The 16,532-nt window shown below is 36.7% G+C and overlaps 1 protein-coding gene across 1 annotated transcript in view; it reads left to right on the plus strand.

Moving 5' to 3' along the window:
* Window positions 1-14,744, plus strand: part of LOC107718780 (synaptojanin-1-like) — a 27,252-nt gene extending 12,508 nt beyond the window's left edge. The window contains exons 8-31 of the mRNA XM_016526007.1: window positions 527-608; window positions 707-859; window positions 1,407-1,572; window positions 2,044-2,067; window positions 2,419-2,610; window positions 2,760-2,844; window positions 3,053-3,193; window positions 3,309-3,501; window positions 3,812-3,970; window positions 4,065-4,221; window positions 6,640-6,667; window positions 6,789-7,076; window positions 7,571-7,649; window positions 7,779-7,941; window positions 8,040-8,225; window positions 8,809-8,847; window positions 9,046-9,177; window positions 9,388-9,426; window positions 9,727-9,774; window positions 10,141-10,179; window positions 10,548-10,594; window positions 10,674-10,860; window positions 11,739-12,028; window positions 13,425-14,744. Coding sequence (XP_016381493.1) covers window positions 527-608; window positions 707-859; window positions 1,407-1,572; window positions 2,044-2,067; window positions 2,419-2,610; window positions 2,760-2,844; window positions 3,053-3,193; window positions 3,309-3,501; window positions 3,812-3,970; window positions 4,065-4,221; window positions 6,640-6,667; window positions 6,789-7,076; window positions 7,571-7,649; window positions 7,779-7,941; window positions 8,040-8,225; window positions 8,809-8,847; window positions 9,046-9,177; window positions 9,388-9,426; window positions 9,727-9,774; window positions 10,141-10,179; window positions 10,548-10,594; window positions 10,674-10,860; window positions 11,739-12,028; window positions 13,425-14,207 — 3,700 coding nt within the window. The 3' untranslated portion in view covers window positions 14,208-14,744. The remainder of the gene's footprint in view (window positions 1-526; window positions 609-706; window positions 860-1,406; window positions 1,573-2,043; window positions 2,068-2,418; window positions 2,611-2,759; window positions 2,845-3,052; window positions 3,194-3,308; window positions 3,502-3,811; window positions 3,971-4,064; window positions 4,222-6,639; window positions 6,668-6,788; window positions 7,077-7,570; window positions 7,650-7,778; window positions 7,942-8,039; window positions 8,226-8,808; window positions 8,848-9,045; window positions 9,178-9,387; window positions 9,427-9,726; window positions 9,775-10,140; window positions 10,180-10,547; window positions 10,595-10,673; window positions 10,861-11,738; window positions 12,029-13,424) is intronic.
* The last annotated feature ends 1,788 nt before the right edge of the window (window positions 14,745-16,532 follow it).

The raw sequence follows: 16,532 nt of genomic DNA on the forward strand, positions 1-16,532 counted from the left end.
GATATGGTATAATATGACATAATAAAGGGCTTCCCAAACAGCTATTTGAGAGAACTACAGGGGGTTTTGTGAGTTAACATAATAGTAATAATTATTTTAAATATATCATTTTAAAGTGAAAACGATCAAAATACATTTTTTTTAAAAAGTAAATAAATAAAAAAATGTATTTACCTGCAGACCATCAACCATCATCAGACAACTGTGAATATGTAAATGTGTTGTTCAATAATTTAAATACACACACACACACACACACACACACACACACAGTGGGTATAGAAAAGAATAACCCCCCTTTAAGATAATCACATTTTGTTGCTTTGCAGCCTGAAATGAAGACGGACAAAGTTTATTTATGCAATTAAGATGTACAAAATTGTGAAAATTAAAATTATGAACAATTTACATTTTAATTTAAATCTTTTAAATCCTTACATTTAAAAAGTAGTTGGCTTATGCTGATTATCACAAAGTGACCAAAACTAGTTCATGAAATTGTCTCCCACTATTTTGTTCACCACAGATGTCAAACTGGGACCATTCGTTCCAATTGTCTAGACTGCTTGGACCGAACAAACAGCGTCCAGGCCTTCATTGCACTTGAGGTGTGTTTGTAACACAGTTCTGTTTTCTTACTACAGTATAACATATTTGGAAGGTTTTTTTTTTAATACCTCTCGTGTGAAATATCTCTGTTGTTCAGATGCTTCCAAAACAGTTGGAAGACATGGGTCTGACTGAGAAGCCTCAGCTGGTGGCACGCTTTCAGGAGGTTTTCCGCTCCATGTGGTCCACCAATGGAGACTCGGTCAGCAAGATCTACGCAGGCACTGGTGCCCTGGATGGCAAGGCTAAGGTACGTGTCGGCTTGTAAAACACATACAAACAATAAAGCGCAAAAAGAGCAGCAGAGAGCTGAAAATGGGCGTTTCTGTGCCATCTCCACCCAGTAAGTTAACGATTGTCTTAACTCGTGTATCTGCTGTTTTTCCTTGCTTTCCTCTGGCTGTTCCTCTGCCTGTGTGGTAAGTTGACCGTAGTTAGTTGTGTTGATGTTATGTTGATTTGAGTTGTGATGCTGTATTTATCTTAGTCTGCTGTCTTGTGTTGGTTCTTTTATGTTAGTAGACATTACTGTAACTGGCAGTGCTCTCAACTTTAATTAGGCCTCTTTACAGACTGTTATAAAAGCCTGTAACCCTCTCTCAGCTAGGCCTCAAACACCAAGCCTCATCTAGCTAACTGCAAAGAAATATTAGTATTGCTGTCATGTCCCTTTGAATACATGAATGTTTTGTGAGTTTAGTTTTTTTTTTTTATATATATAGTTTTGATGTTCCAGACCATAACTATTTTAGATTAACTGTTTTGTTTTGTTTTATTTTGTTTTTTTCTTTCTGTAGGGTGGAAAGCTAAAAGACGGAGCTCGCTCAGTCACCAGAACCATTCAGAACAACTTCTTTGACAGCTCTAAACAGGAAGCCATTGACATCCTGAGACTGGGCAGCACCTTGAACAGTGACCTGGCAGACAAGGCACGAGCCCTCCTCACAACCAGCAGCCTGTACGGTATGATTTACAACACCACAATCCAGAGTCAGAAATAAACCAGGACAATTATAATATTAAGAAAATCAAATATAAATATATTATAATTATATTAATAATGGAATTAATTATAATGTAAATATTTTCATAATATAAATATATTGTAAATACATTGCCCATGAAGGAATACATATAAAATGCCTGGCAAATGCATATTAAACTATACTGACTTATACTGGTATCTTGTGTTTGTGGTCACGGTTTTTATGGGATCAGTCTGCTGTAGTGGACTGATTTCATCCTGTGGTTCTGGATCTGAATGCATTTCCTTATGTTAGCGTGCTAATCTATGAATCCCGGCTGCTTTGGGTGTGAGATTAGTGTTGAACCAGAGGACTAATGCTGTTATCTGTCTAACGGCTAACTTTAACCTCTCTCTCTCTTCCCCCTCCCTTTTTTCTTTCTTTTTCTCCTTAATGCTTACAATGTCAGTCTCTGAGCCCATTTTACAGTCAGGTACAGTATACACATACCAGCCATAAATCCATAAATGTTTATGGCTCCCTGTTTCATAAACTCACTGTTTATTTTGGCGCCTCTGACATTGTACAGTGTGTTTTTTCTTTTTTATCATCCTTTTAATTTGCTGTGTAGTCTTGTTTTAATGCATCATATCTTATTGTCCAACTTTCAAGGACAGAATTTCATCCGATTGGTGTGTCTCAGTGGTTTGGTCGATGTCATATGCTCTGCATTTTCTTTTTGTGTACTCTGGCCATTAGTTTAATGTTCAAGATATTATTTCATATTATCATTGATCATTTGAATGTAGGTTTTTTATAAATGTCTCACCCTTTCTGTTTTTAGCCTCTCCCAGAGTGCTTCTGGGCATGTGTCAGAACCACTTCAAGTACACGCGTCCCAAGAAGATCAGAGTGTGTGTGGGTACATGGAACGTGAACGGGGGCAAGCAGTTCCGCAGTATTGCATTTCGTAACCACACGCTCAATGACTGGCTCCTGGATGCCCCTAAGAAGGCCGGCCACCCAGAATTCCAGGGTATGTGTTGATGCAAAGTCAATGCAAATGATACTTTGAAAGGAAATGAGGTTGCTTTGTTTTAATATCGGTCAGTGACTAATAAAACTAGTGCAAATACTTAAGTGGCTTCATATATCAGAGTCCAAGATCAACGTTTTGTCATGCAGATGGAAAATCTAACCCAGTGGACATCTTTGCTATTGGCTTTGAGGAAATGGTAGAGCTGAATGCTGGAAATATCGTCAGCGCAAGGTAAGAACTAACTTGACGTTAGAGATTTTAAAGTTTACTGGTTGTAGTTAAATAGTAAGCAGAAGCAAAACTTCCTTTGGTCAGTGCCAGTAGTTGTGATGTGCAACCCAATTCACTTTTCTTTCAATCAGTATTTGAGGTTAAATATTTTTTCCATGCTCTCGTTCCTGTGAGTATAACTATTTAACTTCTCTTTCCTCCTTGGTAGCACTACTAATCAGAAGCTGTGGGCTGCAGAACTGCAGAAGAACATCTCACGAGAGCACAAATACGTGCTGCTGGCCTCAGAGCAGCTGGTGGGTGTGTGTCTTTTCGTCTTCATACGCCCCCAGCACGCACAATTCATCAGGTATTCTCACTCACATTTGCTTTCTTTTTGTGATTGACAAATCAGTGTGATTTCAGATATTCAAAAGGATTAGAAATTATTCTGAGATCTCATATTGTGTGTTTTCCTCACATAGGGACGTTGCTGTGGACACAGTGAAGACTGGAATGGGTGGAGCCACTGGTAATAAAGGGGGTGTGGCTATTCGCATGCTCTTCCACACCACCAGCATCTGCTTTGTGTGCTCTCACTTTGCTGCCGGCCAATCACAGGTCAAAGAGAGGAACGACGACTACAATGAAATTGCACGCAAACTGTCCTTCCCCATGGTAATTCATTTATGATGTAAAAAAAATCTGTTACTTCTGATCCATTTATGAACACCTTCTTCTTTTAATTATTGTTATTTATTACTGCTTATGACAGTTTAATATTATTTAAATACATTATAATAAATGTTAGATGTAATATAGTATTTATATTTTTTATTATTAATAATATTAAGTATGTAATAATACATATTAATATATAGTATTTATATTTATTATTTTATATTATGTAAATAAATAAAAAATCTGAAATATTATTATTAATATTAAATAATAAGATTTATTTATTTATTTTTATTTATTTATTTAGGGCCGTCTCCTGTACTCCCATGATTATGTATTCTGGTGTGGAGACTTCAACTACCGAATAAATATTCCTAATGAAGAGACAAAGGAACTGATCAGACAGCAGAATTGGGATGCACTGAATGCTGGAGATCAACTGCTGGAGCAGAAGAATGCTGGACAGGTATATTAGGAAAAAACAACTATATCAGTGGAATTATTTATTTATTTATTTTGTCACTCTTTTAAACAATTTTTTAATTTTATTAATATTTCAGATTTTTAGGGGCTTTATTGAAGGGAAGCTGGATTTTGCCCCCACTTACAAATATGACCTGTTTTCGGAGGACTACGACACCAGTGAAAAGTGCCGCACACCAGCCTGGACTGACCGTGTGTTGTGGAAGAGAGGAAATTGGACTTTTGATAAAACTGGTGAGAATTATATTAACCGGCGGGACATAAGATAACATACACTTGCTGCACGTCTCCTAAAACGTTCAAAAATGTCAATATGTGGGAGCAAGAGAAGAGCAGACATATGGATAAATCTGACGACGCAAGAGAGAACTCTGTTCGGTCCAGTTTTCAGAGCGCAGACACTGAAGTATACACATACAGAAAGCGCATCTCACAGCACGCGAGTACTCTTTCGCGTTGCATGAACGGAGAATTACACACAAAATGATGTTGAATTGTCCGTTTTGATGAGTATTCACGTAAACACAGTTGATTACATCTTAAGTGAACATTAACAGTAGGGAGAACGTGTGTCAGTACATTGCATCCATTGCAGCTGTGCATTCGGTTTTAAAGGGACAGCAGCCTAATTTAGTTGCTATTATAGAAATAAATATGTCTGCTTGAAAGAATGAAGAATATGGTAAACAAGTTGCTATAAAGAATGCATAATTAGCCTATATAACCATTGGTATTTCATTAAAAAGAAGACCATGATCTTGTTCTGTATTAGAAGTGGTTTTTGTGTGGCATGTTGTGTGACCGCAGTTAAATCGGTGTCTATCATGATTAAACCTTAATATCAAACCTATATAATGAGTTTGGAAATTTTTGAGAAATGCTTAATAAATGCACTGTAACTAAACCCATTAGATTTTAGCCGACTAAATTTACTGTAGATTTAGTCGACTAAAATCGTATGATAGTCGACTAAAACTAGACTAAACCCAAAAACAATTCAGATTACTAAAATATGACTAAAACTAAATGGCATTTTAGTCAAAAGACTATGACTAAAACTAAATCAAAATTTGCTGTCAAAATGAGCACTGGAATGAACACATCCTTTCAATTTTACATCAGCAATGTTTTATTGCACTCCAGTGGCCCTCAGAGGTACTGCAGGAGGCTGTCAGTGGGCAGTGTTGGATTTCCGATCAGCAAGAATGGGTAAAGATTAGGGTTGCAAAGGGGTGGAAACTTTCCAAAAATCCCTGGAATATTCCAAAAAATACTGGAAAGTTTCCTAAATTTACTGGAAATTTTCCACCTTTTTGCAACCCTAGTAAAGATACTTCCATTTTTCCTAAACGTCAGTGCAGAGAGCCGGAAAAACCTGAATCTTACCTTCTATATATGTTTACAGGATTTATAATATCACTTAAATACTATACTATATATGTTAATTGAGCCAGTGGCATTTGAAACTTGCGTATGTTTGGGTCAGGTGAATTAATGAAATCTAATCCATACTGTTCACGAAATGAAAGTTGCCTTGAACTCATGGTGCGTATACATACACAATGTCTTGTTTCCTTAGCAATTATGTAAATGTACAAATTATTGTAAACGCACAAATAGGCTAAATAACTAAACCAATTTTAAAAAGTAAAACATCTTAAAACAATCAAAACATAACTTTAGACTATATTAGCCGATAAAAACAAGTAAACATTACATACCCATCCATAAATATATTATTTCTCGAAAAATGTTGGTATTAAATTGACTTTTTGTATAACATTTGAACTGAAATACATTGCCTTGTGATACATGGCCTGCAATTAATCTTCATAAATATACATTTCTCAATTCTGCACATCAATTTGTTCCATCAACAATTTCACAACATATTTTAACATTTTACATTTACACAGATATCTTTGCATTAGTCATTTTTACAGATGAAAACACAGGCTGTAAAAAGATAATCCTAATAAATATAACTACAAATTTAAAGGTTTTATTTTAGGTAGCCTAATTAATGCAGACGATTCATAAAAATATATTGTATGTGGCTGCTTATAGACACCAGACAGATCGTTATCATTCATGCAACAGATGCTCTTAAACTCATTTGCACAAAACAGATAATATTAATAAAAACACACAGGGAAATTCAAACACGGATCTTTTAATAAATGCAAAACTACAATAATTGTTAAATTGTACAGATACAGTTATAAATAGTGTTACCAAATAAAGTTAATAAAACATACATCGAGTCCATAATGCAGATTGAAATCTCTGAGCATCTCGTTTGACAGTCGCAAACCTTCTGATCTCAGATCTTATAGATAGGCTGGAGTTGTTCTGGAGAATGTACAGATCATGTCCCCAGCATCAGAACAAATTCAGTTCTCCGAAAATGTACAGATTTGCACATTTGAGTGGTTTGTGTTTGAATGAAGATCCCCGTGGATTTTGACTAACCACTGACGCTGAACCGCATAAGTTAATCAACAGAAGAAAGAATGAAGGAATCTCCGCGTTATATCTTGATGAATGTCCACACAGAGGTAACGTAATGCAATGTGAGGAGGAAGTTTTCTCTTGTCTTTGATATACCGCTATCCGCTATTTAATTTGAAAATGTTAATTATATCTATTTAGCCAAGTTTCGTATGAGTTTCCCCTTACAGTAAATGCGAACGTCGCAGAGACCGGAAATAAGAATACCCACTCTCGCGTCACCAAAACTAACCGATGTCATCTTGTGCAACTAGTCTATTAATATGTCAAGTCATTTTTTAAATTTTGAGTTTGTTTGTGTGGGCCACAGGTGCTTTAAGGCTAGGAATCTCTGTTCTTGTACCCTTAACATTTATTTCTTGCAGGCCTGTGGTGGCTATCATGGATATGGACATACTTGAGGTGGATCCAGAGGCCAGACATCAGGTGTATAAGGAAGTGATCGCCCTGCAGGGTCCACCAGATGGCACCATCCTTGTCTCTCTCTGCACATCTGGTCCCGATGACTACTTTGATGATGCACTGATTGACGACCTGTTGGACAAGTTTGCAAATTTTGGCGAGGTTATTCTTATCAGGTACTGGCTATTTTTTATATATAATTTAATTCCAATTATATTTAATAAAAATTTCATTCAAAAATGACAGTGAAGACATTTATAATTTTACAAAACATTTCTATTCCAAATAAATCCTGTTCTTTTAAACTTTTCATTCATCAAAGAGTCCTACAAATAAAAATTTCCACTACATTAAGCATTAAACTGTTTTCAGAATTGATAAGAAATGTTTCTTAAGCACAAATCGGCATTTTAGAATGATTTCTGAAGGATCATGTGACACTTAAGACTGGAGTAATGATGCTGAAAATTCAGCTTTGGCATCACAGGAATTAATTACATTTTAATATATATTAAAATAGCAAATAGTCATTTTAAATTGTAGTAATGCTTCACAATATTACTGTTTTTACTTTTTTTTTTTTTTAAATAACCGCAACCTTGGTGACTGTAATATTCTTTCAAAAACATATACATACAAAAATTATAAATATTTTTTTTCTGCTGAACAGGTTTGTTGAAGAGAAAATGTGGGTGACATTTTTGGAGGGATACTCTGCTCTGGCAGCTCTATCTTTGAGTGGCTCTACTGTAAGAGACTGTATTTAAGATTCAATTTTATATATTGACCATATGAAAATTCACATGCACATATTTATTGCATGGCACCCTAAAATTGACCCTTTTTTTTTTACCATCCCTCTTTGTGTTTGCATGCAGGTGAATGGTAAGACCATAGACATTCGTCTGAGGAGTCCAGGTTGGATAAAGAGTCTAGAGGAGGAAATGAGTGTGGAGAGAATCTGCGGTAGCATCCCAACATCCATCAGCTCTACCCTGCTGGCAGAAAACTCTGACATGGGAGAAGAGTATGACATGGAAGGTGTGGCACCTGTTTGGGTTACATGGTACCAAAATGCAACAGGAACCTGTGGAACTCTGGGGCAGTATGGAGTTGCATTGTTATTGCTGTGTTGACAGGTGATGTGGATGAGGAGGTTGAGGATATTTTACCCCAGCACCTGCAACCTGGAGCAGGCATGGATCTGGGCGCTTCCCCTGCCACATCGCCATGCACCAGCCCCTGCCCCTCTCCTACCCACGGAGAACCTGCGGCCCCCATCCGGCCCAGCAGAGCCCCTCCACGCACAGCTGGACCACCACAGGGTAGTGCTAGTATTTGACTCTACTCAACATGGACAAACTCTTATGGATTTATATAAATTTTTAGCTTTGTCTTTTTCTATAATTCACATATAAATGTTCAAAAGTTTGGGTTCAGTGAGATTTAAATATTTTGACAGAAATTAATAACGACATTTATAATGTTACAAAAGATTTGTATTTCAAATAAATGGTTTTCTTTTGAACTTTCTATTCACCAAAGAATCATGGTTTCCATAAAAAATATTGATAATCAACATTGATAATAATAAAAAATGTTTCTTTGAGCACCCAATCAGCATATTAGAAGGATCATGTGACACTGAAGACTGGAGTAATGGCGACTAAAAAAAATCAGCTTTGCCATCACAGGAATAAATTACAATTTATAATATATTAACACAAAATAATTATTTTAGGTTGTCTACTTTCAAGAACATAAACTATTATTTTAATAATTAATTCACTTGCATAAATAGTAGATTTAAATTTATAGAGTTGTGCAAAAATGTTCATTTGTCATTATACTCTGCAACATACAAAATTACAGTACATTCATTTCCCTTTGTTTTTACACTGCAAAAAGGAGGATTAAGCCCAGCATCCATTAGAAGGGAACTGGCAGGTAAAGAGTGCTGTTTGCAGAGGTGTTGCCGATGTGCTTCAGTGGTTCCTGAGCTCTTATAGAGAGTGTGTGTTTGTGTGTGTGTGTTAAGGCTTCAGTGTGGTTTGCAGTGCTGTGAGCTGAGCTAAATCCCTCAGGCTGTTGATATGACAGGTCATTTGTTGTAATAGAATGTTTTTTTCCTCTCTCTTTTCTCAGGTTCTCCTGTTGATGGTCAGCCAGCTGGAGCTTCCTCTTCACAGGGACTAGAGCCAAAACGCCCCCCTCCTCCACGCCCCAACGCCCCACCAGCCCGACCTGCACCTCCACAGCGCCCACCACCACCCTCAGGTACAGCTGTGAATTCTTTGTAAATGTTTACACAGGCATGACAGATTTTTGGTCATAAAAGATCTGTTCTCACAAGAAGTCAAACTCCAAAAGTCATGAGTTTTATCTAAGATTGAAACACCCACTACATTAGATGCTATGTTTTCAATTATTTTATTTTTTATTTAATTCACATTTAATTTATTTCACACTGTCCTGTGGTTTATAAAGGAGGCAGAAGTCCCACACCTGTTAGGAAAGATTCAGCAGGTAACGCTGTACATGAACCAGTACTGTGTATTAGCAGTTGATTATTGACTTAATGCTGTTTAGTGTTTATTGACTTGGTTAGTTGCACCTGATATTAGGTTGGCATAGAGAAAAATGTCTGGCTGACTTTTTTTAGATGTAATGCACAACGATGCAGTTCTGTGCTCTCTTTGGTTGTGTTTCTTCATGCTTTTCCTGAGCCTCATTGTAAGTTTGCCTTTTTGCCATGTGGATTTTGCTTTTTATTACCGATTTTGGTTTATGTAATTTTTTGGAAACATTTTGAATTTTCTTTCGAAGGCTTTGCTGAGCCTCTCAATCTAGAGTTTGATCTGATTGATTATGAAGGTAATTTCTGAAAAGATTTCGATTTTAGATTTCGATTTTCGATTTTAGACCTCCTGCACTTGCTAACAGAAATAGACTAATTTAGATGGGGCAGGGGTGTTCAGGTCAACCATCTTGCCATGATGCAGTGCATGAAGTCTCAGGTATTCCAGTGATTTTGGCTTAGTGTTTCATTGTGAAGTGATGGGTTGAATTAGGCGAAGTAGTTTTTGTAATTGAATAGAGAATGATAGAAATGATCTCTATATCAGGTAAGGAGTCTGTTGGGTCAGATATATTTTCTCTCTAGCTAAAGACTGTAACGTGCTACAAAACAGACAATTATTTTACATTTTTTGAATAATTTTTCCCTCATGCTGACAAAAGGACAAAAAAGCCCAGCATTAGCACGTGCAGATGCAGCTGGTGAGTTCTTACACACTGCCTTCGCTCATCAGCCCTCCAAAATAACATCAACTATCTGTAACTGACAGAAGATTTCATTGACAGACATATCTGGGCCTTCCTCATGCCAGAATATTGTAACCCCAGGCTAGTTTCAACACAAAATAGAGCTACATTCTTGACAGGAGCACTGATCTGATATTTTCCAGACTTACTTTTAAAGCATCTGATTAAATTTATTGTGTAAAGTATTGTTCTGTTATTATCACATTTGTAGAAATTGTGCCAAATTGACTGAAGTTAATAAAATAGGTTTTCTGATATTTTTACAAACGTATTTCTTATAAATATTACTGAATGTTTGATTATTTTCATCGGCTGTTTTTCAGGTCGAGGTCAAGCCACCGGATCAGCCGCTGGAGGCGCCTCGCAGCCGGTGGGTAGGCTTAATGAGATTTTTTTTATTTTTATTAATTAATTAAAATACAGTGTAAATATTATGGTTTCTGTTTTAGATCCCACCTCGAGCAGGAGTCATCAGCGTCCCTCCTCAGGCTAGACCTCCTCCTCCTGCTCATCCTGGGGCCCCCAGACCTATAGCAGAGGTGCATCCTGGGGCACCACGACCCTCACCTGATAATCACCCCGGAGCACCAAGACCCGTTCCTGAACCCCAAAGCAAACCGTCTGAACTGCCTCTGGGTTTGTTAAACACTTCTAATGATTTATTCATTTTTCTTCAATATTTTTTTTTTTTCTATTTTATTGCATTTTATAACATTTTAATAAACAGGATTCAGATTTTTCATATTTCGATTTTTCTGTCAGAGTATTTTTACTATTATACTATTATAGTTTTATAATTTACTATTATAGTTTTTATTAACAAGTTTTTATTTTTATATTTTCCGTTTTCATTTTAAGTTTAAAGTTTTAGTTTTTGTCATCTTAGTAGTTTTTGTTTTATATGCCTATATAGATAGTTTTAGTTATTTTAGTACATCAATCTAAAATAAATTAAAAGGAGAAATTATGCCTTGGCAACTTGCTGAAATAAACAGTTTTTTTATTTTATTTTATTTCGGTTAACTTTTTTTTGTTTTTTTTCCAAGTAATGAAAATTATTTTTTAATGTTTTTAATTTTAGTTTCAGTTTTAGTTTTAGATAACTGTAATAACCCCGGTCTGTCATTAGACCGTTGATGCTTTAACCACTAATTCATTGTGAATTTGATCAAAACTTGTAACAAATACGTTGTTTAAAAATATGTTTTTAACCCTTTTTATAATAATACATATTTCTGACTGAAACAAGATATTTAAAAGTACATTCAGTAGTTGCTGAATTACCTAAATAACTTAAAATTATTAAAATGATAGTAATAATAATTATTATTGATAATAATAGTAATTAAATTACTTATTATTGATACTGTATTCTTTTATTAATATTTTTTATTAATTTATTAAAATTAAACTTTTTAAAACTTTATATATATTTTATACCAGATTTATACATATATTTTACCATTTTAACAACTTTTTTTGCCATGTAATAATGCTGTGTGTCTGTGCGTCAGGTCCACTGCCAGGTCCCATGAGGCCTCAGATGACATCACCCATGCAGCCTCAGTCTGTGTCACCAATGCAGCCTCCAGTCCAAGTCCAACTGCCTCCACCCATACAATCCCAGCTCCCTCCACCAATGCAGCCCACCTTCCCTGCCCCGCTGGTGCCTCAGCCTGCTCCTCAAGCATCTACTGGAGCCGCTGCCACCCCTCAGCCCGGACTGGCATCTCCTAAGCCTCCACCCCGGAGCCGGTCCTCTCACGCACTGCCACCCGAGTCTGCTTCTGTTCCTACATCTCAGGTTAGTCCTCTTACTCTGATAACAAGCCCAACATTTAATTGTGATAAAGAGAGCCCATCCTGGGGTCATTACCCAGCTTTAGGGGCCTCTTCCTCTTTTTTTTTTTTTTTTCCTTTCCTAGTAATATCGACTTTATCCAGGTGGTTCTTATAGTCATGTTTCGCTCTTCTTGATGCATGTGTTTCTCTCTTTTACTAGCAGGAGCAATCCTCAGGTTGACAGGTACTGGATTAAGTCATTTCTAGTCTTTACGTTGCCTTCATGGCACCATAGCCTGTAGTCACAATGTATGGAGTGCTCATACATATAGGATCCTCCATGTTAGAGTTGTTTTTCCCCTTTCCATCTTTAATTTGACCTTTTTTTATTTTGAGTATCAGAAAAGTGTTAAGCTTAACTTGAACCCCTTGACATTATTGTATATTGCGATTTCGAGAAAAAAATCCCAGGTTATGAGTTTAATTAAGTAGTTCCAACAGGGGGTTCAAGGAAAGCGTCATCCAGTATTTGTTGTGGGTATTGTTTGTTTTCAATCTGCGGTATATTTGTTTCCAGTGTTTCTTGAATAAGAGAAAGTAATTTTATGAGTAAATAGCTTTACTTTACCTCTAGTAGACTTGTACACTAATTATATTTGTGTTTTTGATGTTGTATAATGCTGTTTTCATTGTTTCATTAGACAGTTTAATAAATAAGATTCAGATCTTTCTGATTTTGATTTATTTTAAGGTCTCTCATTGCACCATTTATGTTTTAACCAATAAGTCATTGTGTTTTTTATCAACTTGTAATAAACACATTGTTTTATAATTTAAAGTCAACATGAAATGATGTTTCAAACCCTTTTTACATCTGTAATTATACATATTTGTGAGTGAAAGAGGATATTTAAAGGTGCATTCAGTAATTTGGTGAATTGCTTAATCTAAAAAATCAAAAGAAATGTTTTTTTTTTTTTTATTGTTACTGCTTGAGGAAATTAGTGTTATACCATTTATTTAAAGAAGAGGTTCAACTCAACAGCCAAAGGGGGCAGTTATTTGTCAGCTTATGAACCTAAAATCCCCCAAACTATTTGTTACTACTTAAAAAGTTACTACTTAAAAAGAAAGTTAGTTCAGTAGAATTTCATTAAAAAAAATTAAATAATAAAAAGAAGAAGAAATAATAATAATAAAAAAAAACTCTTATTGTCCAAACAGCCAAGGTGTGACCATTTTTTTAAAAAAGCTTAGGAGGGTTAAGGAAGGTTACAAAGGTTATAATTTTCCCCCAATATATTTAATAAAATCTCATTTGATTTCATGTTGACTCTGCAACTCCATTGTGTTGTAGCTTCTCCTTAAGCTGTAAGTTTGATTTCATAATGTAGACTTTGTGTGTTTTCTTTCCTCAGGTCAAGGACATGAATGGAGTCCAAAGAGAAGCACAATGGAAACTAGACCCCTTCGACATGCTTAACACCCAGTCCCTCTTCCAGAACACATCGTTCTCCGCTTCCCTCCCTCGCTCCTCTTCCTCATCCACCCCCTCCCCTTCTTCTTCCTCCACATTACCCAGCTCCCTCTCCCTATTCTCAGCTCCGGACACCAGCAGCACTCCATGTCTTCTGCTTCCACCTGTACCCTGCCGCAGCAAATCCCAGGAGACCCTCCGTTCATCCCCCAATCTCGCAGAAGCCCAACCCAGACCCAGCAGCACCAACCCTTTCACCGGCAACCTATTGTCCTCCCCACGCCGATCGCTCATACCCGATTTCTACACCCAGCAGCAGGCCCAGAAGGCCAGCCCGGGCCTCAGCAGGGCCATGTCAGCTGTGGTTCACAGTTCAACTCTTCCACCATCGTTCTCCAGACATCAATCCTTAGTTCCTGCTCCAGCAGCGGCCCCAGCCAAACAAAACCAAAAATGGGTCACATTCGATGATGATTCAGACTTAATTTCAGGAAAGGCACCATCTGCTGGTGGGACCGGCCCGCCGCTTTTACCTGCAGCCTCATCCCTTCCCTTCCCACAACCTCAGAGCAGCTTCCCCAGCTCAGGCTTTGGCATGGACAACAACTGGACGTCACTTCCCACTTCCACATTTCCCACGATCCCCCCTCCGATCCCAACCAGGACTAATACCAGCATCAAAAACGCCCACATCCCTTCCAGAAATGAATTTACAGAGAGATGATACAGCGGAGAAAGTGTATGTAAATTACAAAGAAAATATTATTGTGTATCTATAATATGTGTATGGTTTGTATAAAAGTGTGGTGTTGAAAGTTTGTCCAAAATAGATCTGGCCGTTTCTTTTAGCCCAACGTAGATGGGAAACCAAGAGGAAATCAACACAGTATGTTAGTATATTTTTAGTTTTTAAAATAATAGGCAAAAAACCTGTCATTTGCGTATTAACCTGCATATACACACATCTGTGTGAAACATTTTACACTTCAGTGGCCAGATTTAGTATATTACACATTAGACTGCAGATCATTCAGCTTTAAGCTACATGATCAGATGTAAAACATTTACAAATATTTAATTGTATATCTCATTACGATTTCAGTTTCATCCTCTACTTACCCTCATGTCTAAACACAAAAGAAGATATTTTGAAAATGTATTTTTTTCCCCCATACAATGGAACTCAATGGGGTCTAAATAGGTTGTTTTGGACCCCATTGACTTCCATTATATGGACAAAACCAGTTGAAACATTCTTCAAAATATGTTCTTGTATGTTCCACAGAAGAAAGAACGTCAAACAGGTTTGGAACAACATGAGAGTGAGTAAATTATTTTTGAGATCATTTTTTGGTGAACTGTCCCTTTATTCTGTAACCCAATGCAAATACACAATAACAAAAACTTATTATCAAATGCACAGATTTCAAATGCCTGGCTGTGTCTGACTTGTTCTACGCCATCATATCTGTAAAATGGGCTTGACCAGAGATATCTTTTTTTTGTTGTTTAACTCATTATGAATGTATCTTTTACCTGTTTCTATTGCCTATGTTTAGTTTCAGAGTGTGTCACATGCAGCAGTAACAGTCACTATGCTTTACTGCATACTCAAATCATGGGTCTTATTTTTCTGGGTGTTCATGCAAAAGACCCCCCGTGCATCCTGTAGCACGACCAATGTGCTTAGCTTGTCGAAATATATCTTCTATACATATTCATAGTGATTATGTCTTCCTAGTGGGGAAAAATGTTAAGTAGTTCTGAATTGTGATTATATTTACAGCAAATACATGCCATATCAAAAGTGCACTGAAGAGCTCTGTCCTCGAGGCTTTCAAACGCACATTTCGAGTGAAGAGGGCGTATTTGTTCACATGAGGGTCACAGTGGCACCTCTTTGATCGGCACTGTATATACATGTGCTTTCAGTTCATCTGACCCAAAGCTCTTGACAGAACTGCTGTATTTAACAAATGTGTTGTGTGTGTGTGTTTTATTTGGTGGATTCCTCCTTCAGGATGTTGGTCATGCTTTCTTTTGTGCAATGTGTACTTATTCGCTCAATGAAATTTTATTTTTTAATTTCGATGAACAGGTTGTTGATAAATCTATTTATTATGTGGAGGAATACTGTGCTGTATTTTGGATTGCGCCATCTGTTTCTGTGTTTTCTAGCTGTTTGTGTGAGTGCGCTTGCGTGTTTACGTCGTCATATTGAGGGATTCCGATATCTATGTTACAATTCGGCTGACCCCAGAGTCATTATAGCATTACGTCTTCAAACTGTTTTAGAGAAATATATTTGTTATGGTATAAAATATGGTATAATCTTGAGAGGAAAGCAGACTGAACACAAAAAGATGGATTATGAAAGGTGTAACATTTAAAGCTGCCATCTGTAACAATGCCTTGTTGATAAAAGTCTGGAGTTCCAAGGCCCCAAAGGTGTTTATTTGATTCTGGGGAAGCATATCATGGGTCAGCCTCAGTTGTTTTTGTCAATTGTATAGCATTCCAGACTGTATTATGGGTGAATGATCAGCCTTCAGGAACTGATTTTATGTGTGCAGTCGTTTTACTCATGTTATGCAGGGTTTTTAATATCCCTCAAGGGCATAATGAAATGATTCATTCTTGGTTAAAGTGTACGTATTTCAGGAAAGCAGTATTTGACTTGTGCTTTTGTTTCTTGTTTACATTTTGGTACAAATTTAACATCTGCATGGCTGTTCCCATGTTTGCCTGGGACATGCTGAGCAACATATTTTGGCTTTGAGCATTGCAGATTTATTTTTGAAGCTTAAAAGCACTGGAAAGTTTGTCTCTATTTGGGGTTTGGTTGAGGAAGGGGTCAGAAGAAGCCAGCCAGCAAGATTGTGTGAATTAATGCATGAGATAACCATTCCAAAACGTATTCCAAAGCACTAACTGTGAACATCTCCAGAATACAGACAAGTATCAGGTTGTGGATAAAATATATATATATATATATATATATACAGTGGGTACGGAAAGTATTCAGACCCCCTTAAATTTTTCACTCTTT

Source organism: Sinocyclocheilus rhinocerous, unplaced genomic scaffold (genome assembly GCF_001515625.1).
Source record: "Sinocyclocheilus rhinocerous isolate Xijiao unplaced genomic scaffold, SAMN03320098_v1.1 scaffold1655, whole genome shotgun sequence".
Taxonomy (NCBI): Eukaryota; Metazoa; Chordata; class Actinopteri; order Cypriniformes; family Cyprinidae; genus Sinocyclocheilus; species Sinocyclocheilus rhinocerous.